General features: G+C 29.1%; 1 protein-coding gene and 1 long non-coding RNA gene across 4 annotated transcripts; one reads left to right on the plus strand and one right to left on the minus strand.

Moving 5' to 3' along the window:
* Positions 1 to 685: 685 nt before the first annotated feature.
* Positions 686 to 26,317, plus strand: LOC111424619 (uncharacterized). 3 transcript variants are annotated; one of them, XM_071195646.1, is made up of 6 exons: positions 686 to 1,097; positions 20,794 to 20,914; positions 20,965 to 21,075; positions 21,133 to 21,368; positions 25,130 to 25,304; positions 25,489 to 25,604. In XM_071195646.1, the coding sequence occupies exons 1-6, from the start codon at positions 972 to 974 to the stop codon at positions 25,518 to 25,520; spliced, it is 801 nt and encodes a 266-aa protein (XP_071051747.1). In that variant the 5' UTR covers positions 686 to 971; the 3' UTR covers positions 25,521 to 25,604. The 3 variants fall into 3 exon arrangements, with proteins under 3 accessions (XP_071051747.1, XP_022913997.1, XP_022913998.1); XM_023058229.2 differs by lacking the exon at positions 25,489 to 25,604 and adding an exon at positions 25,828 to 26,317 and having other exon boundaries at positions 687 to 1,097; XM_023058230.2 differs by lacking the exon at positions 25,130 to 25,304 and adding an exon at positions 25,828 to 26,317 and having other exon boundaries at positions 689 to 1,097; positions 25,489 to 25,654.
* LOC139429697 (uncharacterized) lies at positions 21,364 to 25,043 on the minus strand. Its single transcript, XR_011640247.1, has 3 exons — positions 24,724 to 25,043; positions 21,760 to 21,891; positions 21,364 to 21,699 (listed from the first exon to the last, which is right to left on the minus strand). It is a non-coding gene; the product is annotated as an uncharacterized lncRNA (long non-coding RNA).
* Positions 26,318 to 26,591: the final 274 nt, after the last annotated feature.

Genomic DNA, 26,591 nt, shown 5'->3' on the forward strand with positions numbered 1-26,591 from the left:
ACACTAATTTGTTATTAAAGTTGAACTGAATAAGCTATGAGTGATCAAATTGAAAAGTTAATAAATATATGCTATTTAAGTTTAAAACGATTCATAACTTTTGTAATTATCAAATTGGAATCCTAATTTTTACAAGAATTATACTAGAAAGTGCGTAGATTATAATAAAAGGTGTAAAATTGTTATTATAATTGATATGAAAATTTTATGGATGATAAAGTCAAAAAGTATATAAAATGAGCAAAATTATAACTTTGGTAATATTTATTTTGGAATAATTATAAATATATATATCTTTATTTAATCTGTCGACCCGGTATTGGGCCTTTCCGCCTCTTTAATCCCATTTCCAACAAAAGTCAAATTTAAAGAGTGATTTTCAAAATTTATTTTTAAATAAATTGGTAACCCTGGAAGTTTATAATTTGCAATAACCCAACCTGAAGCATCTCTTTATAACCTAAAAAAGTTTTATATCTCTACTACAAGCAAATTTAGAAAAAATATCGTTTAATTTTGCAGATAATAACAAATTAAGTTCTTAAATAAATCTTTTTTCCTAAACCCAAACAAAACACATCGGAATTTGACGCATGCGCGCGGCTTTAAGAAAGTTTTTCCACCTCCATCCTTCCTCAGGTACCCACCTCAGGTACCCCACCTCAGGTAGTACCCGTTTTCTTCCTTCTTCTTCATTTCTCAGTACCGTTTCACGACTTTTTGAGTCACCATCAGTCATTCAGTAATTTTCGTGACCCGAAAACCCCATATTTACCGTTTTTTCCTACTATCCATACTTCATTAAACACCAAAATGATCTTAAAACTTAAAAAAGCTCATACTCTATAAGCGTTTTAACATCAAAGTGAATTCGATTAAAAGTGGGTGGTCTTGATCAACAAAAAGGAAGATTGCAAAAATAGAAGTTTTGAACTCAATACTCAACAAAATAGGAATAAAAGAAGAAAAGTATGCCTTGTTCAGCTGTCACGTTGAGTTTGGCCACGATCACTTCGATCGTTGCCGTTTCCCTTCTAACAATTGCCTTCGCAACGGACAATTGGCTTTATGTGGACGTGAAGAGAACAAATATTCAGGTAAGAAAATGTGTTATTATTCTTTATTAATAGAGGAATTTAAAAATTACATAAAATTCTAATCAAACCGGTTTTAATTGAAAAAAGGCAACAATTTCAAGGTTATTTTACTTTTTGCTCTGTTGGTGTTAGGTAGTTGGTATTAAAAAAAAAGAAATTATATTGGTGGTGGGGAGAGGTAAAAAGAGAGATAGCGCAAAGGAAGAGGTAGAAAATTGAAAATGAATGGAGAGAGGGGAAAAAAACGGAAAATGGAATGTTTAGTGTCCCGTTTTACGGTGTACGTGGTCGAAATTAATGATAAAACTGATTTAATGTTTTATTAATTTTTGTAAAAAAAATCAAAATTAATTTGAAAAAATAAATAATTGTTTGCTCAGCCTATTTAGCACATAATTCTTAAATGAGAATATGTATATCGTGTATATACAGGTGGGTCAATTAGAAAGTGTGTTGCGATTTCCAGGTCGTCTTCAACAATTTCAACAACGAGAATCGTTTTATTTCTTTGCATTTTCACCCGAGATCTCATTTCCATGATTTATTATTTAAATTAACCGAGGAGAAGAAGGAAAATGAGTCCAGTTTGAGGTTAAGTAGAAAAGCAAAAAATGGAAAGTTTAAAGAATCGCTTCCGGTTTATTTATGGAAGTTAAGAAACGATTTATAAACATGATTTGGGTCTTAATGTTTATTTAAATTCATAACTTTTTTTAAAAATGCGTTTGGAATGATGAAATTTTTAGTAATTGTAGTTAAAAGTGTGCAGATTTTAGTTAATAAAGCGAAATTTTTAAGAAATTTAAAATGAAAATGTTCTAAATGATCAAAGTGGCAGTATTAAAACTCAACAAAAATAAAGGTTTTAGAGGTTATAAAAATTCATATCTTTATTAAAAATCGAGCTGGAATTTCGAAATTTTTAAGAGTTGCTCTAAAAAGTATAGAGATTTAATTAAAAAATGTGATGTTGGGTCAAAAATCGAAATAAAAATGATTTATGTTGGTAAAATGAACAGTATCAAAAAATTTTAGATTTTAATGTTTATTTAAATTCATAACTTTTTTAAAAATGCGTTCGGAAGTACGAAATTTTTAGTAATTGTAGTTAAAAGTGTGCAGATTTTAGTTAATAAAGCGAAATTGTTAAGAAATTTAAAATGAAAATGTTCTAAATGATCAAAGTGGAAAGTATTAAAACTCAACAAAAATAAAGGTTTTAGAGGTTATAAAAATTCATATCTTTATTAAAAATCGAGCTCTAATTTCGAAATTTTTAAGAGTTGCTCTAAAAAGGATAGAGATTTAATTAAAAAATGTGATGTTGCGTCAAAAATCGAAATAAAAATGATTTAGGTTGGCAAAATGAGCAGTATCGAAAAATTTAAGATTTTAATGTTTATTTAATTCATAACTTTTTTAAAAATGCGTTTGGAATGATGAAATTTTTAGTAATTGTAGTTAAAAGTGTGCAGATTTTAGTTAATAAAGCGAAATTGTTAAGAAATTTAAAAAGAAAATGTTGTAAATGATCAAAGTGGAAAGTATTAAAACTCAACAAAAATAAAGGTTTTAGAAGTTATAAAAATTCATATCTTTATTAAAAATCGTGCTGGAATTTCGAAATTTTTAAGAGTTGCTCTAAAAAGGGTGGAGATTTAATTAAAAAATGTGATGTTGCGTCAAAAATCGAAATAAAAATGATTTAGGTTGGTAAAATGAGCAGTATCAAAAAAATTTTAGATTTTAATGTTTATTTAAATTCATAACTTTTTTAAAAATGCGTTTGAAAGTACGAAATTTTTAGTAATTGTAGTTAAAAGTGTGCAGATTTTAGTTAATAAAGCGAAATTGTTAAGAAATTTAAAAAGAAAATGTTGTAAATGATCAAAGTGGAAAGTATTAAAACTCAACAAAAATAAAGGTTTTAGAAGTTATAAAAATTCATATCTTTATTAAAAATCGTGCTGGAATTTCGAAATTTTTAAGAGTTGCTCTAAAAAGGGTGGAGATTTAATTAAAAAATGTGATGTTGCGTCAAAAATCGAAATAAAAATGATTTAGGTTGGTAAAATGAGCAGTATCAAAAAAATTTTAGATTTTAATGTTTATTTAAATTCATAACTTTTTTAAAAATGCGTTTGAAAGTACGAAATTTTTAGTAATTGTAGTTAAAAGTGTGCAGATTTTAGTTAATAAAGCGAAATTGTTAAGAAATTTAAAAAGAAAATGTTGTAAATGATCAAAGTGGAAAGTATTAAAACTCAACAAAAATAAAGGTTTTAGAAGTTATAAAAATTCATATCTTTATTAAAAATCGTGCTGGAATTTCGAAATTTTTAAGAGTTGCTCTAAAAAGGGTGGAGATTTAATTAAAAAATGTGATGTTGCGTCAAAAATCGAAATAAAAATGATTTAGGTTGGTAAAATGAGCAGTATCAAAAAAATTTTAGATTTTAATGTTTATTTAAATTCATAACTTTTTTAAAAATGCGTTTGAAAGTACGAAATTTTTAGTAATTGTAGTTAAAAGTGTGCAGATTTTAGTTAATAAAGCGAAATTGTTAAGAAATTTAAAAAGAAAATGTTGTAAATGATCAAAGTGGAAAGTATTAAAACTCAACAAAAATAAAGGTTTTAGAAGTTATAAAAATTCATATCTTTATTAAAAATCGTGCTGGAATTTCGAAATTTTTAAGAGTTGCTCTAAAAAGGGTGGAGATTTAATTAAAAAATGTGATGTTGCGTCAAAAATCGAAATAAAAATGATTTAGGTTGGTAAAATGAGCAGTATCAAAAAAATTTTAGATTTTAATGTTTATTTAAATTCATAACTTTTTTAAAAATGCGTTTGAAAGTACGAAATTTTTAGTAATTGTAGTTAAAAGTGTGCAGATTTTAGTTAATAAAGCGAAATTGTTAAGAAATTTAAAAAGAAAATGTTGTAAATGATCAAAGTGGAAAGTATTAAAACTCAACAAAAATAAAGGTTTTAGAAGTTATAAAAATTCATATCTTTATTAAAAATCGTGCTGGAATTTCGAAATTTTTAAGAGTTGCTCTAAAAAGGGTGGAGATTTAATTAAAAAATGTGATGTTGCGTCAAAAATCGAAATAAAAATGATTTAGGTTGGTAAAATGAGCAGTATCAAAAAAATTTTAGATTTTAATGTTTATTTAAATTCATAACTTTTTTAAAAATGCGTTTGAAAGTACGAAATTTTTAGTAATTGTAGTTAAAAGTGTGCAGATTTTAGTTAATAAAGCGAAATTGTTAAGAAATTTAAAAAGAAAATGTTGTAAATGATCAAAGTGGAAAGTATTAAAACTCAACAAAAATAAAGGTTTTAGAAGTTATAAAAATTCATATCTTTATTAAAAATCGGGCTGGAATTTCGAAATTTTTAAGAGTTACTCTAAAAAGGATGGAGATTTAATTAAAAAATGTGATGTTGCGTCAAAAATCGAAATAAAAATGATTTAGGTTGGCAAAATGAGCAGTATCGAAAAATTTAAGATTTTAATGTTTATTTAATTCATAACTTTTTTAAAAATGCGTTTGGAATTATGAAATTTTTAGTAATTGTAGTTAAAAGTGTGCAGATTTTAGTTAATAAAGCGAAATTGTTAAGAAATTTAAAATGAAAATGTTCTAAATGATCAAAGTAGAAAGTATTAAAACTCAACAAAAATAAAGGTTTTAGAGGTTATAAAAATTCATATCTTTATTAAAAATCGTGCTGGAATTTCGAAATTTTTAAGAGTAGCCCTAAAAAGGATGGAGATTTAATTAAAAAATGTGATGTTGCGTCAAAAATCGAAATAAAAATGATTTAGGTTGGCAAAATGAGCAGTATCGAAAAATTTAAGATTTTAATGTTTATTTAATTCATAACTTTTTTAAAAATGCGTTTGGAATTATGAAATTTTTAGTAATTGTATATTAGTTAACACAATGGGTTATAAGTTAAAAATTATAGACGGTGGATGAGACTGATATTAATAAAAATTGTTTATAATTAATCGTAAAAACATAATCCAGGAACAATTTCTTTCCAACTAGTTAGCATTTTGAGTTATGAAGCATAAAATGACAAAATCTCTAAATTGACGTTTTTGACAAATTTTTATTATAACTTAAAAACTAAAAGTGCTGGGAGAAAATATTGTGGATAATAATTGTTCGTAACGAAACAAGAAAACGTTATCCGGAAACTATTAGAACTTAAATTTGACATTTACCAACCTAGCGGGTTTATAATTTTAAAAATTTCGAATTTGAGGCATCTAACAACACAATGGGTTATAACTCAAAAATTATAAACGGTGGATGAGACTGATATGAATAAAAATTGTTTATAATTAATCGTAAAAACATAATCCACGAACAATTTCTTTCCAACTAGTTAGCATTTTGAGTTATGAAGCATAAAATGACAAAATCTCTAAATTGACGTTTTTGACAAATTTTTATTATATCTTAAAAACTAAAAGTACTGGGAGAAAATATTGTGGATAATAATTGTTCGTAACGAAACAAGAAAACGTTTTCGGGAAACTATTAGAACTCAAATTTGACATTTACCAACCTAGCGGGTTTTTAATTTCAAAAATTTCGAATTTGAGGCATCTAACAACACAATGGGTTATAACTCAAAAATTATAGACGGTGGATGAGACTTATATTAATAAAAACTGTTTATAATTAATCGTAAAAACATAATCCACGAACAATTTCTTTCCAACTAGTTATCATTTTGAGTTATGAAGCATAAAATGACAAATTCTCTAAATTGACGTTTTTGCCAAATTTTTATTATAACTTAAAAACTAAAAGTGCTAAGAGAAAATATTGTGGACAATAATTGTTCGTAACGAAACAAGAAAATGTTTTCCGGAAACTATTAGAACTCAAATTTGACATTTACCAACCTAGCGGGTTTATAATTTCAAAAATTTCGAATTTGAGGCATCTAACAACACAATGGGTTATAACTCAAAAATTATAGATGATGGATGAGACTGATATGAATAAAAATTGTTTATAATTAATCGTAAAAACATAATCCACGAACAATTTCTTTCCAACTAGTTAGCATTTTGAGTTATGAAGCATAAAATGACAAAATCTCTAAATTGACGTTTTTGACAAATTTTTATTATAACTTAAAAACTAAAAGTGCTGGGAGAAAATATTGTGGATAATAATTGTTCGTAACGAAACAAGAAAACGTTATCCGGAAACTATTAGAACTTAAATTTGACATTTACCAACCTAGCGGGTTTATAATTTCAAAAATTTCGAATTTGAGGCATCTAACAACACAATGGGTTATAACTCAAAAATTATAAACGGTGGATGAGACTGATATGAATAAAAATTGTTTATAATTAATCGTAAAAACATAATCCACGAACAATTTCTTTCCAACTAGTTAGCATTTTGAGTTATGAAGCATAAAATGACAAAATCTCTAAATTGACGTTTTTGACAAATTTTTATTATATCTTAAAAACTAAAAGTACTGGGAGAAAATATTGTGGATAATAATTGTTCGTAACGAAACAAGAAAACGTTATCCGGAAACTATTAGAACTTAAATTTGACATTTACCAACCTAGCGGGTTTATAATTTTAAAAATTTCGAATTTGAGGCATCTAACAACACAATGGGTTATAACTCAAAAATTATAAACGGTGGATGAGACTGATATGAATAAAAATTGTTTATAATTAATCGTAAAAACATAATCCACGAACAATTTCTTTCCAACTAGTTAGCATTTTGAGTTATGAAGCATAAAATGACAAAATCTCTAAATTGACGTTTTTGACAAATTTTTATTATATCTTAAAAACTAAAAGTACTGGGAGAAAATATTGTGGATAATAATTGTTCGTAACGAAACAAGAAAACGTTATCCGGAAACTATTAGAACTTAAATTTGACATTTACCAACCTAGCGGGTTTATAATTTTAAAAATTTCGAATTTGAGGCATCTAACAACACAATGGGTTATAACTCAAAAATTATAAACGGTGGATGAGACTGATATGAATAAAAATTGTTTATAATTAATCGTAAAAACATAATCCACGAACAATTTCTTTCCAACTAGTTAGCATTTTGAGTTATGAAGCATAAAATGACAAAATCTCTAAATTGACGTTTTTGACAAATTTTTATTATATCTTAAAAACTAAAAGTACTGGGAGAAAATATTGTGGATAATAATTGTTCGTAACGAAACAAGAAAACGTTATCCGGAAACTATTAGAACTTAAATTTGACATTTACCAACCTAGCGGGTTTATAATTTTAAAAATTTCGAATTTGAGGCATCTAACAACACAATGGGTTATAACTCAAAAATTATAAACGGTGGATGAGACTGATATGAATAAAAATTGTTTATAATTAATCGTAAAAACATAATCCACGAACAATTTCTTTCCAACTAGTTAGCATTTTGAGTTATGAAGCATAAAATGACAAAATCTCTAAATTGACGTTTTTGACAAATTTTTATTATATCTTAAAAACTAAAAGTACTGGGAGAAAATATTGTGGATAATAATTGTTCGTAACGAAACAAGAAAACGTTATCCGGAAACTATTAGAACTTAAATTTGACATTTACCAACCTAGCGGGTTTATAATTTTAAAAATTTCGAATTTGAGGCATCTAACAACACAATGGGTTATAACTCAAAAATTATAAACGGTGGATGAGACTGATATGAATAAAAATTGTTTATAATTAATCGTAAAAACATAATCCACGAACAATTTCTTTCCAACTAGTTAGCATTTTGAGTTATGTTATAAAGCATAAAATGACAAAATCTCTAAATTGACGTTTTTGACAAATTTTTATTATAACTTAAAAACTAAAAGTGCTAGGAGAAAATATTGTGGATAATAATTGTTCGTAACGAAACAAGAAAACGTTATTTTCTTTCTAAAGTTGTGCTTCATTAAAGTGCTTCAAATGAGCAATAGAGGCACAAAGGTTCATTTGAACCAGTTAAGGTGCAATTAATTATTGAATAACAGCAATCAATTATTGCAATTCCCTTCCAACTATCTTCTGTAGAGGATCTACAATTATAATTGCATCTTTTTCCATTAATTGTTGGTGTTCTTTGTTATGTATTTTGTTATTAACTTTATAACGAAAATTAACTTTTTGAACAAAATTTTCTTTTATAAACTTCAGAGTTTTTTTTCTAATGATGTCATTGCTATGTCTTGGCGGTCTTGGCAACTATTAGCTGATGAACTCAACCAACATAATTATTAAATACCTGTCGTAACAATAAACTATTAATTAATTACATCATCGTATTTCATCGTTTTATTGCTTAAGCAGATTAGAATTTTTTAGAATTATATTTGGACTATATTATGTTATGTTATATTATTACTATTATTAAAACTAAAAACTTTTAGATTACGTTATGCGTGTAAAGTCTTTGGTATTTCGAATGTCATATGGTAACCTTCTTTAACAACAAGTTCAACCGCTGTTTTAATAGACACACGGCATAAACCGGAAATTTCTAGTTTTATTTTTATTTCTAATGTGATAATATTTATAATTACATGACGATTTTTTTTAAACGTATAGCACAGTTATTAACAGTTATTTAGTTCTTGCTTTCTTAATGTAAGTTAGCAATTCTGTTTACATTCTAATTTTATACAAAGAAAGAATTGGGAATAATAGCCTACATAGTAACAGAAACAATAATTGAATTAGCGACCTCAAGAAACATGATTAGAAGCTCCACATATTTCCCAAGAAAATATGATATAATAAATAAATGGATGTTACCTAATGGATACACCCACAATCAAATCAACTATATGATCGTAGACAAAAGAAATCCCTCCAGGATAGTTAAGGTGACGACTTACTTATATAGAGAGCAAACTGCCACTCAGACCACCTTCTAGTCAAACCAAAGTAAAACAAAAGTAGTCAGGGAATCAAAAGTTAATGTGGATAGATTGACCGAACAAACGGAAAGGGTTAAAATATCGTCAGGCACTAGAGGAGATATAGGACGCAAATATAGATGAAGAACTCAATTTGGGGAATACAGAGATACATATCATATCATGTTTTCTAAAAATACAGTCAATATGAATATAATAATTTAATTTAATTTAATAATTTTTTCCTGGAAATTTATATAACACTATACCTTACAGTTTTTATATCATATCATAGACTAGAATCTTAAAGCTACCATTTGACATATATGTATCATGTATGGATATGATTTTTTGAAATCTTCGTATCATTTTTGATTTATAAATCTGGTAATTTCTTCTTTAATAATTCTTTCCTGCAAAATGCAATAATAACATCTAACAGTTTATATATTATATCATAAACTAGAATCTTTAAGCTACAATTTGACAAACATTTCATATCATTATTCTTAAAAATACAGTTGATATGAGTTTTTCAAGTTTTGTATTATTTTTGATTTATAAATTTGGTAATTTCTTCTTTAATAATTTTTCCTGCAAAATTCAATGATATCAACTAATAGTTTATATATCATACCATCAACTAGAATATTTAAGCTACAATTTGACATATATATCATATCATGATTCTTAAAAATACAGTCCATATAATTTTTTGAAATCATATGAAATTTGGTAATTTCTTCTTTAGTAATTTTTTCCTGCAAAATTCAATGATATCATCTAATAGTTTACATATCATACCATAAACTAGAATCTTTAAGCTACAATTTGACATACATATTATATCATTATTCTTAAAAATACAGTTGATATGAGTTTTTCAAGTTTCGTATTATTTTTGATTTATAAATTTGGTAATTTCTTCTTTAATAATTTTTTCCTGCAAAATTCAATGATATCATCTAATAGTTTATGTATCATATCATCAACTAGAATCTTTAAGTAACAATTTGACATACATATTATATATCATTATTCTTAAAAATACAGTTGACATGAGTTTTTCAAGTTTTGTATTATTTCTTATTTATAAATTTGGTAATTTCTTCTTTAATAATGTTTTCCTGTAAAATTCAATGATATCATCTAATAGTTTATATATCATACCATCAACTAGAATCTTTAAGCTGCAATTTGATATACATATCATATCATTATTCTTAAAAATACAGTTGACATGAGTTTTTCAAGTTTTGTATTATTTTTGATTTATAAATTTGGTAATTTCTTCTTTAATAATTTTTTGCTGCAAAATTCAATGATATCATCTAATAGTTTATATATCATACCTTAAACTAGAATCTTTAAGCTACAATTTGACATACATATTATATCATTATTCTTAAAAATACTGTTGACATGAGTTTTTCAAGTTTTGTATTATTTTTGATTTATAAATTTGGTAATTTCTTCTTTAATAATTTTTTGCTGCAAAATTCAATGAAATCATCTAACAGTTTATATATCATACTATCAACTAGTATATTTAAGCTACAATTTGACATATATATGATATCATGGTTCTTAAAAATACAGTCCATATGATTTTTTGAAATCATATGAAATTTGGTAATTTCTTCTTTAATAATTTTTCCTGCAAAATTCTATAATATTATCTAACAGTTTATGTATCATACCATCAACTAGAATCTTTAAGCTACAATTTGATATACATATCATATCATTATTCTTAAAAATACAGTTGATATGAGTTTTTCAAATTTTGTATTATTTTTGATTTATAAATTTGGTAATTACATCTTTAATAATTTTTTCCTGCAAAATTCAATGATATCATCTAATAGTTTATATATCATACCATAAACTAGAATCTTTAAGCTACAATTTGACATCCATATTATATCATTATTCTTAAAAATACAGTTGATATGAGTTTCTCAAGTTTCGTATTATTTTTGATTTATAAACTTGGTAATTTCTTCTTTAATAATTTTTTTCTGCAAAATTCAATGATATCATCTAATAGTTTATATATCATACCATCAACTAGAATATTTAAGCTACAATTTGACATATATATCATATCATGATCCTTGAAAATACAGTCCATATGAATTTTTGAAATCATCTGAAATTTGGTCATTTCTTCTTGAATAATTTTTCCTGCAAAATTCAACGATATCATCTAATAGTTTACATATCATACCATCAACTAGAATCTTTCAGCTACAGTTTGATATACATAGCATATCATTATTCTTAAAAATACAGTTGACATGAGTTTTTCAAATTCTGTATTATTTTTGATTTATAAATTTGGTAATTTCTTCTTTAATAATTTTTCCCTACAAAATTCAATAATATCATCTAACAGTTTATATATCATATCATGATTCTTAAAAATACAGTCCATATGATTTTTTGAAATCATATGAAATTTGGTAATTTCATCTTTAATAATTTTTTCCTGCAAAATTCAATTACACCATCTAACAGTTTATATATCATACCATAAACTAGAGTCACTAAGCTACAATTTGACATACATATTATATCATTATTCTTAAAAATACAGTTGATATGAGTTTTTCAAGTTTTTTATTATTTTTGATATATAAATTTGGTAATTTCTTCTTTAATAATTTTTTCCTGCAAAATTCAATGATATCATCTAATAGTTTATATATCATACCATAAACTAGAATCTTTAAGCTACAATTTGACATATATATCATATCATGATTCATAAAAATACAGTCATTTCATATGATTTTTTGAAATCATATGAAATTTGATAATTTCTTCTTTAATAATTTTTTCCTGCAAAATGCAATATCATCTAACAGTTTATGTATCATACCATCAACTAGAACCCTTAAGCTACAATTTTACATACATATTATATCACTATTCTTAAAAAAACAGTTGATATGAGTTTTTCAAATTTTATATTATTTTTGATATATAAATTTGGTAATTTCTTCTTTAATAATTTTTTCCTGCAAAATTCAATGATATCATCTAATAGTTTATATATCATACAATCAACTAGTATATTTAAGCAACAATTTGACATATATATCATATCATGGTTCTTAAGAATACAGTCCATATGATTTTTTGAAATCATGAAATTTGGTAATTTCTTCTTTAATAATTTTTTCCTGCAAAATTCAATGATATCATCTAATCGTTTATATATCATACTATCAACTAGTATATTTAAGCTACAATTTGACATATATATCATATCATGCTTCTTAAAAATACAGTTGACATGAGTTTTTCAAGTTTTGTATAGTTTTTGATTTATAAATTTGGCAAATTCTTTTTTAATAAGTTTTCCTGTAAATTTCAATAACATTATCTTATAGTTTGTATATCATATCATAAACTAGAATCTTTAAGTCACAATTTGATATACAGGGTGTGGCAAAAGTCAGTTAACTGATATTAATAGATTAATAAAAATATGTAAGCGCGAATTCTGTTCTGCTTACCATATAGTCCACCATGCGCAGTGAATCTGTTTTTATTAATTTATTAATATCAGTTAACTGATTTTTACCGCACCCTGTATATATCATATCATGATTCTTAAAAATACAGTCCATATGATTTTTTGATCATATAAATTGGTTCAAACACTAAATTTCCCTAGATAGGAAGTAACCAACGAACAATGAAGTTTAATGTAACTGTAATCGCCATACGTTTTCGTTGTTCGGATATAAAGATATATTTCGTTTCTAATCTCGTAATTGTGGTTCAAAAAGTCATAAAATGTCAGAATGTCGAAGAATAAAGTCATGTAACGTGTCATAAAATGAGTTAAAGGTTACGGATATAACTGAAGCGATAACTGTGGAAGAAAGTGAAGAAAATAAAGTCACTTTAGCGATTTACTGCAAATAAATGGTCATATAAAAGAAGTTGTTAAAATATTTGAAACTTACTCATGATTTTGGACTTAAATTATATTTGCCTATGTGCATTATGATTATACCGGGTGATTCTCAACCTATATGCATAAACTTGGGAATTTATTCCTCAAGACGAATAATCACTAATAGGTGAAAAAAAATGTAGCATTGTAGTGTTGGCAAATCTTGCTCAGTATTAATTTCGATGGCATACACTGTTTTGAAATCAAAAGGATTGAGGTTGGGCGATCGAGGTAGACTGGCCTTGGACCACCTCGACTTATCCATCTTCCGGGAAACACATTATCTAGATGTCGCCGCATTTCCAACTAAAAATGTGGTGGAGCAGTAGAAAATGTGTTTGACGAATATAAGGATTCTCCACCGCCTGATAATGCGTGTTGTGGACATTGTTATTGAAAAAGTTTATCTGATGCTGATGTAGCAACCACTCTTAGTAGATGGATGGAATTGGTGGTGTCTCAATATCCGCCAAATTGTGTATTGTGATATGCCACGTTGCTCAGCACGTATCTTAGTGCTTATGCCAGGCTGCTCTTTGACTACATTCTTAACCTCCTCCTCAAGATTGAGAATGTGCAACTCTTCCATGTTGTTCAAGCCTCTGTCGAACCACTCGCAAAAAGGATTCGCGTGCTAGATGATATCTATCTGGAAACTTTTCTGCATAGAGACGAGCTGCAAGCACAGAATTTTGTCGTGATTCCCCGTATGCCAGTACCATGTCCATAAGATCTTAAATGGTACAATGACACAGGCGTACTTAAACAGCAATTGTTAAACAACATTTACGTTGTGATCTGATATTTCTACAAAAACTCAAGGTGCATTACAATAACTTAATAATTATAAGTTGCATATTTTGAGAGACTTGTGATAGGTATCAAAAGTTCAAGTAAAAAGATTGCAACAAAAAACTGTAGCAGTATTTCAGTGTCCCTGGACTTGTTCACTAATTATTACACTTGTTGGTATTTTATAAAGAAAAAAACTATTAATAATAGAAGCCTAAAGTAATAGTATATTAAAAAACAAGTTTCGTAAGACACGTTTGAAATGCACGAATTCAAGTTGAAAAACGAGTGGCGAAGCCACGAGTTTTTTAATGAATGAGTGCTTTAAGTCTTATGAAACGTGTATTTTATGCTATTTTTTGTAATTCTCGTTTTTATGCTTTTTTTTTAACAAAAATAAAATAAATTTTGACAATGTAGGGAAATAGGTATGCAGCAGTTGGTAACACCGTAACACTTGAAAATAGAAATTTGAATTGACAATTAGAAACTGTCAAAACACAAAATGTATTCACCTGACAAAAATGTTTCATGTACACCTCCCAAAATAACAGAAATTTCTCAATGTTCAATGTCCTCATCAATGTGGACCTTGTATTCGATGCTAAGAACGTGTTTAACCATCGATAGACAAAAATTGTCACATTGACAACTAGAAAAATTAATGACCCAATGTCACCAACGTGAACTGGTTCCATAAAATGTTACTAAAATCTCGTTACAGCATCGGATGCTGTAAGGAGTCTCATTACAGCACCCGTTTGAGTACTGTTAGAGCTTTCGTTACCGTCGCGAATTACAAAATAACATTTTACAATTGGGGTAAATGTTGTAGATCAACTTTCTGCTGATTGTGTTCAGCTTGGAAAATATTCTCATCTTACATCGTACAGCCAAGTTATCAATAACAACAGATGCTTCATCTACAGCAATTGGAGCAGTTCTCTTTTAAACGGATAATAATTATACTCAACCTATAGCATTCTTTTCAAAAAAACTTTCATCTTCGCAGCTCAATTACTCCACGTACGATAGAGAATCGGATGCCATTTCTGAAGAAACAAATATACAAAATCACCATTTAAAAGATTTGCAATTCCAAAAATGAAATTCGAACATATACACATTGATATTGTTGGCCCCTTCCTCCTTTTTGAGGTTCCACACTGGCTTGAGGTGTTTCCTCTACGGAATATAACAGCGACTACCATTTTCAAGACTCATCTCCGTCACTATTTTTCTAGATTCGGTATATCTCATACCTCATAATAGCTCATAACTCACTTACTCACCATGAGTAGTACCATGAGTAGCTTATTTGCTCCTGAACTTTCAAAGTTATCACTGTAGCGATCAAAATCGGTTTATATTTTTATTTCTTGTATTAGATTTTAGCCGAGGTCGCTTGCGGCCGAGGCAGTAGCTCGTTTACTTATTATCTTTAAAAGTCATTGTGCTTCGGCCCTAAACGACTCGACTTCTTGTTAGTTTTGATAGATTCTAGTCGAGACAGCACCTCTTTCGCTCTTTATCTTTAAAAGTCATCGAAACGCTTCAACAGCGAACAACCCCAGCTTATATTCTTATTGCTTGTAATAGATTTTAGCCGAGGTCGCTTGCGGCCGAGGCAGTAGCTCATTTGCTCCTGATCTTTAAAAGTCATCACTGTAGCGCATCAGCTGCAAGCAAAATCGGCTTATATTTTTATTTCTTGTAACAGATTTTAGCCGAGGTCGCTTGCGGCCGAGGCAGTAGCTCGTTTCCTCCTGATCCTTAAAAGTTGTTATTGTCGCTTCTTGGTCGTAATCAACCTCAGCTTATGTTCTTATTAGTTATGTTACATTTTAGCCGAGGTCGCGTGCGGTCGAGGTAGTATCTCGTTCGTTTTCTATTTTTAAAGGTCCTTGTTATAGCGCCTTTGTTGTAAGCAACCTCGCCCTATATTCTTATTAATTGTTATATTTTAGCCGAGGCCTCTTGTGGCCGAGACAGTATCTCGTTTATTCCTTTATGCCTCGGCCCTAAACGACTCGACTTCCTATTAGTTTTCATAAGATGAGGGCGAGGGCGACATTCGAACTTGTTAAGAAAGATTATTGTTGTAATTTTTAATAACTGCTTTTCAACTATACTCAATTTAATTTAAAGTAGTAAAATGAAAAGTCATGTTTACGCAGTGTAATTTTTCAAAGCTATTTTTTAGCGGGTGTTTTAAAACCAGAGGATTTTAGGTAAACTTTTAAATAGTCATGAATTTAATTATTTAGTTTGTCCCACATGAAATGCAACATGTCAATATAATTTGACATTATATTCGCAATCTTCATAAAATAACCTTTAAAGTGAGTCCAAACACGCATTTATCTCAAAAAACCAAAAAGTTCGAACTTTCTACTTTAAATTTTGACATATTTGTCAACTTCATAAAAAATCTTTTAAAATGATTCCAAACTCGACATATTTAACTATAACATTAATGGAGATACAATCACTTCCAGTTTGAAACGTCAACGTCAATTTTGATATATTTGTCATCTTCATTAGAAACCCTTTAAAATGAGTCCAAACATGACGCACTTATCTCAAAAATTAAGTAGCTGATTAACTCATAATAAATAATAACTCATGAGAAGAAGGCAATTTAAATCTCAGATTTTTTCTCAATTTAGTTCATTAATTGGAGCACATCAGATTCACACCTCTTCATTTTATCTCCAATCAATGGTATTTTAAGGGTTCACAAAATAACAATTATTGGAGTGACGAACTCCCAATCAATCTTCATGGGCTCAGATCTGCTTACAAAGAAGAATTTGATTGTTCTTTTGCAGAGTTATTGTTTGGTCAACCTCTACGTCTTTCAGGAAAATTGTTTCTTACATCACACGAATCCTTGGATACTGAACCTTTACTCATAGCCACACCCAGATTTGAAGGACCTTATAAAGTAATCAAAACATTCGATACAAATTTTGTAATTTTTAAAAATAACAAGAATGGTACTCTTAGCATTCACATCATTACATTCTTTTTCTATAAATGAGCAAAATAAAGTTAAAAAAGTTTCTTTTTCTTTACCATAATTAACATTTTACAATTTTTTTGCGTTCTGTCTTGGTCTCTTCTTGGAGGGGGTAGTATTTGTAGCGGCACATGCATGGCCGACCTCCGTTTCTTTAAAAAAGGTTTATTTATTATGTCAAAACATCACCAAGACAAATTATTTATTTAAAAAAAAACAACGAATTTATATACAGTAGGTCCGTAAAAAATGTGAAATCTTCACCAAATAAAAGAAAAGCTCTCCTAATTTCATATCTGTCAAGTGCAGTTCGATGTGCCCTCCGTTTGTTGCTCTACATACATCTAAACCATAATCAAGTTCTTCCCACATTATGAACTGTACTCTTGCTTAGGTGTAATTATCGAGCACACGCACGCACAGATTTTTTAGGACTTCTTAAGTACCGTTTCCTCCATTACTTTATGGACACTCTGTATAGTATAATCTTGCTCAGCTCTAGCGAAGTGTTAACTTTTTATAATTATTTAAATAATTATTAATAATAATTATCTCTTAGTGGATTTCCACGAAATTTTTAATAATATAATGTGACTAAATTAAATTAGCTTCTCATTATTAGCCCGGAATCTTGAAAGTTAGCGACATCAGCCCCAGTCGTATATACAGGGCTGTATCTAAATTGATGCGAAAAAAAAATCTGCAACTTTTTTATCTCTTGACATTTTACAACTAACAAATTATTAGTTTGATCACAAAAAATAAAATAATGCTGAGATCAATTTGACATAACTTCATTTTTTTGACTAATAATAACCAATCTCTGAATTAATTCACTTGACCTTGTGTACTATTTTTTTATGGATAAACTAACGATTTCATGAGAAAATGTTAAGAGGCAAATAAGTTGCATATTGAATCACACTATTTAAATCAAGTTTTTAACCTGGCCTGCGAAACCCGTGTACTACTAGTTACTATAGAACAAGTTTCAACTTGTCCATTACAGGTTGAGGGTTATTATAAATTGTCAAACACTGCTACGCGGAATTGTGCGTGTCTGTGCAAGTTAAAACGTGCATTACTGTTGGATGTATAAAAGTAGGTGCAGCTGTTTTTCATTCAGTTGGATTGAGTGAACTTGTGAGATACATATAATAATGGCGTCAAAAAGGAATGTGAAAAGCGTGAGATTTGGTGATGAAGAAATATTGGTGCAGTGGGCAGCTGAATTTGATGATCTGCCTTCTGAAGAAAGTGATGTGTCAGAAGCAGAAAATGATGACACAGAAGATAGAAATTTCGAATTGGTTCCTGACGAGTATTCTGGATCCAGTTCTGATCATGGTGACGATAATTCAGAGGATGATGTTGATGATATTGGTAAGCCTTCAACGAGCGGTTACATTGCTGCAAGTGGTCTGGTATAGAGTTTGGAACCTCCAGCAAAAAATAAAATTCAACCACACAACATTATTCGGCGTGCGCAAGGAAACATATATGCAGAGAAGATCTACTAACCCTAACCTACGGCGTACTGTCCGGGAGTGTATGAGTAGATTTATTGATATATGTGGTCCGCCAGCCGCTCACACAAGTGCAACAATTAAGAGAAAAAGATGCTAGGTATGTCCCGCAAGTATTGATCGTAAAAGCACAATGATATGTACTACTTGTAAAAGTAATATCTGTAATGAGCATAGTATTAGAATGTGCACTAAATTCTTCTCTAATCCCTATAAACAATAATGTTCACTTTCATATTTAACCTCACGTTTGAAACGTACATATATATTAATAAATAAAGTTTTACTTCAATTACTTTGTTTCTGTTCCGACTACACGTGATTTTATATAACGGGTCTTAGAAGCCCGGATTATGTAAATGACGATATTTTATTGGTTAAGTATCCTAGGGTTAAATAGAAAAATGTAGACGCATTAAAAAGTTTTGATGCAAAGTATTATAGGGGTGGATTTTTTCACCTCCTTATAATAACATTTTAGGATTATGAAAATCGCCAAAAAGTGTCATTTTATTAGTAATAGTTATCTGCCAAATTTCATCCTTCCAAATTCCTGCATAGTAGATTTATTAAAGAAAAACATTTTTTTCCCTTAATTTGTGTAACTTGGAGGAGAAGTGGTTTTGACCAAAAAGTTATATGAAAAACCCCCTTAATTTTCGCATTAATTTGTAGTTTAGATATTGGGTCTTCACACTCACATATCGAATTTGTAGAGGTAGATCTCGATTCTCCAGGTTTAGTATCAAGCGCTCCACTCATGGATGAAGCTCTGCAAACCTTTTCGATTTTTCGACATTTCTATTAGTAGTGTAGAAATGAGAGTTCAAGATCAAGAGCATGCCCTTTGTGACGTCACGCTCCAATGATATAAGATAGGGAAAGTGACCAACCTAAATCTGGGGAGTAAAAAAGTAACTAGATTTAGGTTGGTATTGGAAAAGTTACTAGATGTGGTCACTTTTTAAAAAATTACTAGAAAAAGTTGCGCCACTCATTTATCGCTAACAACTCGCGAACTCTATGCATCGTTCCACCATCCACCGCTAGATGGCGCCTCATGAGCTAGTTACTTTTTTCACTCCCCAGATTTAGGTTGGTCACTCTCCCTATCTTATAACATTGGAGCTTGACGTCACAAGGAGCATGCTCCTGATATTGAACTCTCATTTCTATACTACTTCTATTACCGGAGAATGCCCGAAATAACGAAATTGAAATATAACACTAGACCTTGCGCGGTGTATTTTGTACACCATCACCAAAATGGGCTGAAAAAATAGTAAAAGGAATACAGATGTTTTCAAAAAAATGGTAGAGTTGTTACATAAACGTTTATTGAATAAGAAGCATTATAAAAAATTTATTAAAAACAGAAATATGTGATACAAAACATTATCTAAAAACTGGAAAACAAGTACAAAACAAAAGCCCACAAGAGTTTGGGCAAAGGACTACTCGTTAGCTTCCTCATCATCGGCAAAGTTATTGCAGTCAGGACAAGTAATTATACTAATCGCATGTTCTTTACTTACTGGTTTGCGACATGTATGGCACGAAATTGTTGTTACTCTTCTACCTTCCTCGTATTTTTGCTGGAGGCTCTTGTTCATGTTCCTCTTGAGGAGGTTTGTACTTATTCAGGAAACGTTGGATATCCAAAGGTAATGTCGTTATGGTAGCTTTTTTTTCTTTTAGAAAAACTCTTCTGTATTTGTGACCATCCTCGATGTGTATGGCGTTATATAATATTTGACTGTTTATACCTGCAATGTTCACCAACTGAAAAAATAAAACTAAAGGCCATCTTCTCGTTCTTCTGAGAACGGAGTACATGCCACACATTTTGTCCACAGTATCTGGCTTATTGGTTACAGGGTGAATTGTAGCATCACGTAGAAAGCAAAATTACAGCTTTATTTTTTTTGGGAGTTTTTCTCTCGTTTTATTTGGTAAAAATTCTGCCGGCAATTCCTTTTTGTTCTTTTTTAATGTTCCAACAATTGTGACTTTATCTTCCAAAACCTCCTTTGCCAAAGAATAACTTGTGTACCAATTGTCGCACGTCAAATTTCTGTTTTTTTCCTTTCCACGGTGATTGTGAACCTCCTAGTGCTACAGTTAGAATGGTTTCGAATTTTCTAGTGACACCAGACGAGATGAAATGTTTGCAACATTGAGGCATAAATCTCTTTTATATTCCTGGCGATCAATCTAAAGTATGTTTTGTAATATTCTTCTGGCAGTTACATTCTTTTAAATCTATTGGGTGGATGTAAGATGTATATTTGCCCATTTATTGACATCTTGAAATGTAAAAGATCTTCTGTACACCCTATCTATTGGATTTATGATACAATATCTATTTGTTATATTTCTTATAAAAATGATTATTAATATTTAATACTATTGGATTTTAATTGATTTTTTTTTTAATTTTAGAATTACGCAGCGAAAAGTGAAGATAAAGTTGTTTTGGAACAATTAACATCAAAATACTATTATTACACGAGGACGAAAGGACTTTTTAGGATTTGTTACCCAAAGGAAAGGCCTCCGACAGGTAAATATATATTAGAAATTACATAACTATTTGTTATAAATTATTTTTAGTGAAAACGTATTTGAGTCCCGTCGAAACTCATTGTAATAACATCAATTATTATATTCCGGATGAAAATAACGAAACGAGTGGATTAACGGATGATGCATGGACAAAATTACGTAAGTTTTCTTATTTGTTGTATGAGTTTTATGGTATATTAAAAATTACTCTATTAGATATGGGTCGTTCGATGATCGCCCTATTTATAATCAGTTTTCTGTCGGTTTTTGCTGCTTTTTGTACTGGGGTCGCCGGATGTTGGCGAAGATCGCCCGGAAATGTTACCGCAACCGCTATTTTGATGCTTTTTGCGTGTCTGTTGAGCGCAGGCGCGATGGGTTTATGGCATGGAGTAGAATATTTTGAGAAAGAAAAAGTCGTCGGAGAAGAATTTTACCAGGAATGGAATCCGGTAAGTTAAAATAAAAATTGTTGCTTAATTAACAATTTTTTTATTACATTTAATTCCATAGGAATAGTTATTTTTATTTTTGACAGATCACCAATTTGACGTTTTTTAAATATTGAAAATTCTTTAAAATGAGCCCAAACACTTTTTAATAATTTTTGACAATTTTTGTCTTTAAACTAAAAAATTAAAACTGTCGAAACTTGACGTAAATGTCAAATTTTGTACGTAAATTTATTGCAATATTCCAAAATCTTCTTATTTGTCAAAACACCTGTTTTTTAAGTTTGACTTTAATCATTTTTGACATACAGCGTATATGTATGTATAAAAGCTGAAAATATAATTATAGTACTAAGGGCCGGTTGTACAATACATATACCGATATACATACTTCCCGGCAGCGTTATCTGGTCGATAACTTGGTTTGTACCATGTTTGTACTGCATTATACTCTTCCACATCCAGATCGGTTTTTATGACAGTCATAAATAAAAGCCGGGGTGATTTTTGCCCGCTCGAGTACCTGAAAAGACTTATGACAGTCATACAAGGACAGGGTAAAACTTAAATTTTTTTAAACTAAAATTTAATAAAAAACCAAAGTTTAGTTATAACAACTAAAATTTAATTATAAAAACTAGTATAAAAGTCTTAGAAAAAAAATGATATTTGATTGAATTTTGATTTTTATAAATCACTAATTGTACTTTTATACTGGTTTATTATAAGTAAATCCGCTTTACATGTTTCGACTAATTAGTCATCTTCAGAAGCGTTGTCGTAATATAAGAAACGGCGTTTAAAAAACTTCGCATAAAGTATAAATTAAGATTTTAAAAATTAAGATTTTTATTTTTGTAACTTTGAAGTAACGTCTCGTTTTTAATTTTAATTCTTAAACTTTACATTTACATTTTAACATGTTAGTTCTATAGTTTTTTAAAATTTAATATTTACAATAATTGTTTTGAATATCACCGTTTTTGATGTGCTGACCTTATTTACGATTTATACTTTATGCGAAGCTTTTTGAACGCCGTTTCTTATATTACGACAACGCTTCTGAAGATGACTAATTAGTCGAAACATGTAAAGCGGATTTACTTATAATAAACCAGTATACAAGTACAATTAGTGATTTATAAAAATCAAAATTCAATCAAATATCATTCACATCTACTGGTAAAATGGATTTTACTATTAACATTGATCAAATTAGAAAAAAATATTACTTTTAGGAATGTCTAAATAAGAGAATAACAAAATTTTAAAGAATCTAATTATTCTCCGCCCTCTTTTGTAAGTAGTCAATGCATGCCTCCTCAAAACATTTCGTAGAAAAAATATGTACTTAATATTAGAAACACAACAAATAAGAGAATAATGAATATTTATATATGACCCTATTATTTTTCTACAATTTGCCAGTAAAGTGTGGTCCTTAATGCCGGCCTGAGTGAGGAATCCCAGCATTTTACAATGGGGAACTACCTCTTACAACCCCGTCTTTGTTAGTTTTACAACTACAGTAGGAAAGTGACAGAGTCATAAAAACCGATCGCCGTGTGGAAGACTATACAAAGTAGGGATATTTTTGTCGCTGAGATTATCGGCAGGATAACCTGTCAGGTACTCAACGGTGCCGATAAGACAGTTATCCGCCAAACATACATATATGGTTACCAAGGTTTTTAAACCTATAACACCCTATACCAGTGGTGTCCATAACGTCGATCGGATCGCCAAGAAAATCATGAATCTGAAATATCTAATATCTGGGCCTCAGAGCAAGAAACCAGGAAGGTTACTATAAACCCTTCGGTTGATCTTGGCAAGATAATTATATAGTCGATTTTGATCAAAAATTAGTGGACACTACTGCTCTAAATCGATTAAACATCAAAATTGTTAGTTTTCGAAAATTAACTCAATCATAACTCAAAAACTAAAAGCGATGGAGAAAAACTTTTTATACATAAAACCTTAGTAATGGGCGATAAAGACTAGATCCATAACAAGATTGAACCCAACTATTACCATTTTTTATTTATAAGCTCTAAATCGATTAAACATCAAAATTGTTGATTTTCGAAAATTAACTCAATCAATAAACTCATAAACTAAAAGCGATGGGGAAATATTTTTTATACATAAAACCTTAGTAATGGACCATAAAAACTAGATCCATAAAAAGATTGAATCTAATTACCATTTTTTATTTATAAGCTCTAAACCTATTAAACATCATAATTGTTGATTTTCGAAAATTAACTCAATTATAACTCAAAAACTAAAAGCGATGGGGAAATACTTTTTATACATAAAACCTTAGTAATGGACCATAAAGACTAGATCCATAACAAGATTGAACCCAATTATTACCATTTTTTATTTATGAGCTCTAAATCGATTAAACATCAAAAATGTTGATTTTCGAAAATTTACTCAATTATAACTCAAAAACTAAAGGCGATGGGGAAATACTTTTTATACATAAAACCTTAGTAATGGACCATAATAACTAGATCCATAGAAAGATTGAATCCAATTATTGCCATTTTTATTTATAAGCTCTAGATCGATTAAACATCAAAATTGTTGATTTTCGAAAATTAACTCAATCATAACTCAAAAACTAAAAGCGATGGAGAAAAACTTTTTATACATAAAACCATAGTAATGGGCCATAAAGACCAGATCCATAACAAGATTGAACCCAATTATTACCATTTTTTATTTATAAGCTCTAAATCGATTAAACATCAAAATTGTTGATTTTCGAAAATTAACTCAATCATAACTCAAAAACTAAAAGCGATGGAGAAAAACTTTTTATACATAAAACCATAGTAATGGGCCATAAAGACCAGATCCATAACAAGATTGAACCCAATTATTACCATTTTTTATTTATAAGCTCTAAATCGATTAAACATCAAAATTGTTGATTTTCGAAAATTAACTCAATCATAACTCAAAAACTAAAAGCGATGGAGAAAAACTTTTTATACATAAAACCATAGTAATGGGCCATAAAGACCAGATCCATAACAAGATTGAACCCAATTATTACCATTTTTTATTTATAAGCTCTAAATCGATTAAACATCAAAATTGTTGATTTTCGAAAATTAACTCAATCATAACTCAAAAACTAAAAGCGATGGAGAAAAACTTTTTATACATAAAACCTTAGTAATGGACTATAAAGACTAGATCCATAAAAAGATTGAACCCAATTATTACCATTATTTATTTATAAGCTCTAAACCGATTAAACATCAAAATTGTTGATTTTCGAAAATTAACTCAATCATAATTCCGTCTTTATTTTATACCTATCAAGAAATCATACCCTGATTTATCATTGCCCCAGTAGGATCCCAATCGCTTCGTGACTCGCTGTTACGCCAACTGATGGGTGCTATTTTTTTGAATGTAACAATGTATTTAACTCATTTAAAAAAGATAGTTGTTGCAGCAAGGTCTTCAATTGTAAAACGTCCAGATTTGACATCTGTCAAAATAATTGTATGTTCTGTTATATTTTTCTTCCAAGCTTTAGTTTATTTCATCAAAATTGATAGTTTTGACGTTTTAAATAAAGAAATAAAACTTACTTGATCGTTTTGAACATTTTATAATCAATTTTACCATGAATTAACTTCAAAGGTGTCAATTTTGAGGTAATTGTCAAATAAATTTTTGACATCATTAACTTTTATTATATTTTTTTATAATTTATTTAAAAAAAAATCTAGATCCTTCAGGAAAACACGGACCTCACCTACGATTGGAGTTTCATATTGGGTTGGCTCGGCGTGTTTACATCATTAGCCGCGTCATTTTTATTTTTATTTAGCTCCTGTTGTTTAGCGACTGAGAAAGACCGAGACGATCTAACAGCCAACGGAAACGTTCAATACATAATGCCCGGTACGTTCAAATTAATCCAAAAACAGTTAACTAACGCATTCGTTTTATTCTCTTTTTTTCCGGAAATTCTCTTCCTCCCATCTCCTTCTTCCCACCGTCATCGCCATAAACCCGCTTTTATGGGTTTATATTCATCCTTGATGCCGCTGCTACCGGGTTGCTGTGCTGTTGATGATGGTGATAGGTTCTAAAGGAAAATGCGAGGGCCAATTATGATTGGAGTTATGTTTTGGCTTGGGTTGGAGTTTTTTGGTCGCTGGTTGCCGCGATTTTGTTTTCGGGTGCTGCGATTTGTTTGAGGGGAGAACGGGAACGGGAGGATAACGTCAATATGCAGTATATAATGCCTGGTAATTCTTTTTAAGCATTCATTTATTAATTTATTACAAACTAAAATTATTGTAAATATCCAAAAAATTAAAACGCTTTGAGCTTTACAAAAATGCTTTTTATGTTTATAAAAACCACTAACTTTTTTAACTCTTTGGGTTAATTAATTAATTTTTGTTTAATTTTTTAACAGTTTATCCACAAAAACAACAATACGCTTATGCTGGGTATCCGGTTGCAGCCCCAGGTGGTTATCCAGGACCGTATTATACAACATCATCCGGTTACGCACCTTACAATTATTAGAGAGAGAGAGAGAGATTAACAAAAATATTTATTTTATTAATTAAAAAAGCTTTTTTTTTAATTGTAAAATAAATATTTAGATTTTTTTGAATACAACTGAGATTTTTATCAATTCAAAGCTCAATAAAACAATAAAAATTATAAAAAAAAATATGTGTACAGTTAAAAAAATATACATTTTTAATTAATATTATTATTACGACGATTATTAACATTAATTTAAAAAAAAAAGACTTTTGTACCAAGATGTAGAAAGAAAAAAACCTTTATCTTAATTATTTTTTTTATTATATTCTTTTTTTTTGTAAGAAATTGTTTAGTGCAATTTTTTTTGTATCATTTTATTAATAATAACAATAAACAAAGTCCCATTTTGATTTCATTTTTCAAACAATACTTTTTGTTTTTCCTTAACCGTTTTTACATCGCTTGGTGTTTTGAATGACGCTTTGAATGTAGTTCTATGACCACCAGATCAAGAAATGCAAAGCGATGAGAAAGAAATTGACGATGAAAATTTCGTAGTAGCAAGTTAGCCACAAGAAGTAAAATTACATGAAAGTGATATCAGTGAGGAAGAATCCGATGAAACAGAATGGTTGACAAAAAGACAGTGGAGAAAAAATTAATGCCCCTACTGAAACAGTTGAA

Source organism: Onthophagus taurus, chromosome 5 (assembly GCF_036711975.1).
Source record: "Onthophagus taurus isolate NC chromosome 5, IU_Otau_3.0, whole genome shotgun sequence".
Taxonomy (NCBI): Eukaryota; Metazoa; Arthropoda; class Insecta; order Coleoptera; family Scarabaeidae; genus Onthophagus; species Onthophagus taurus.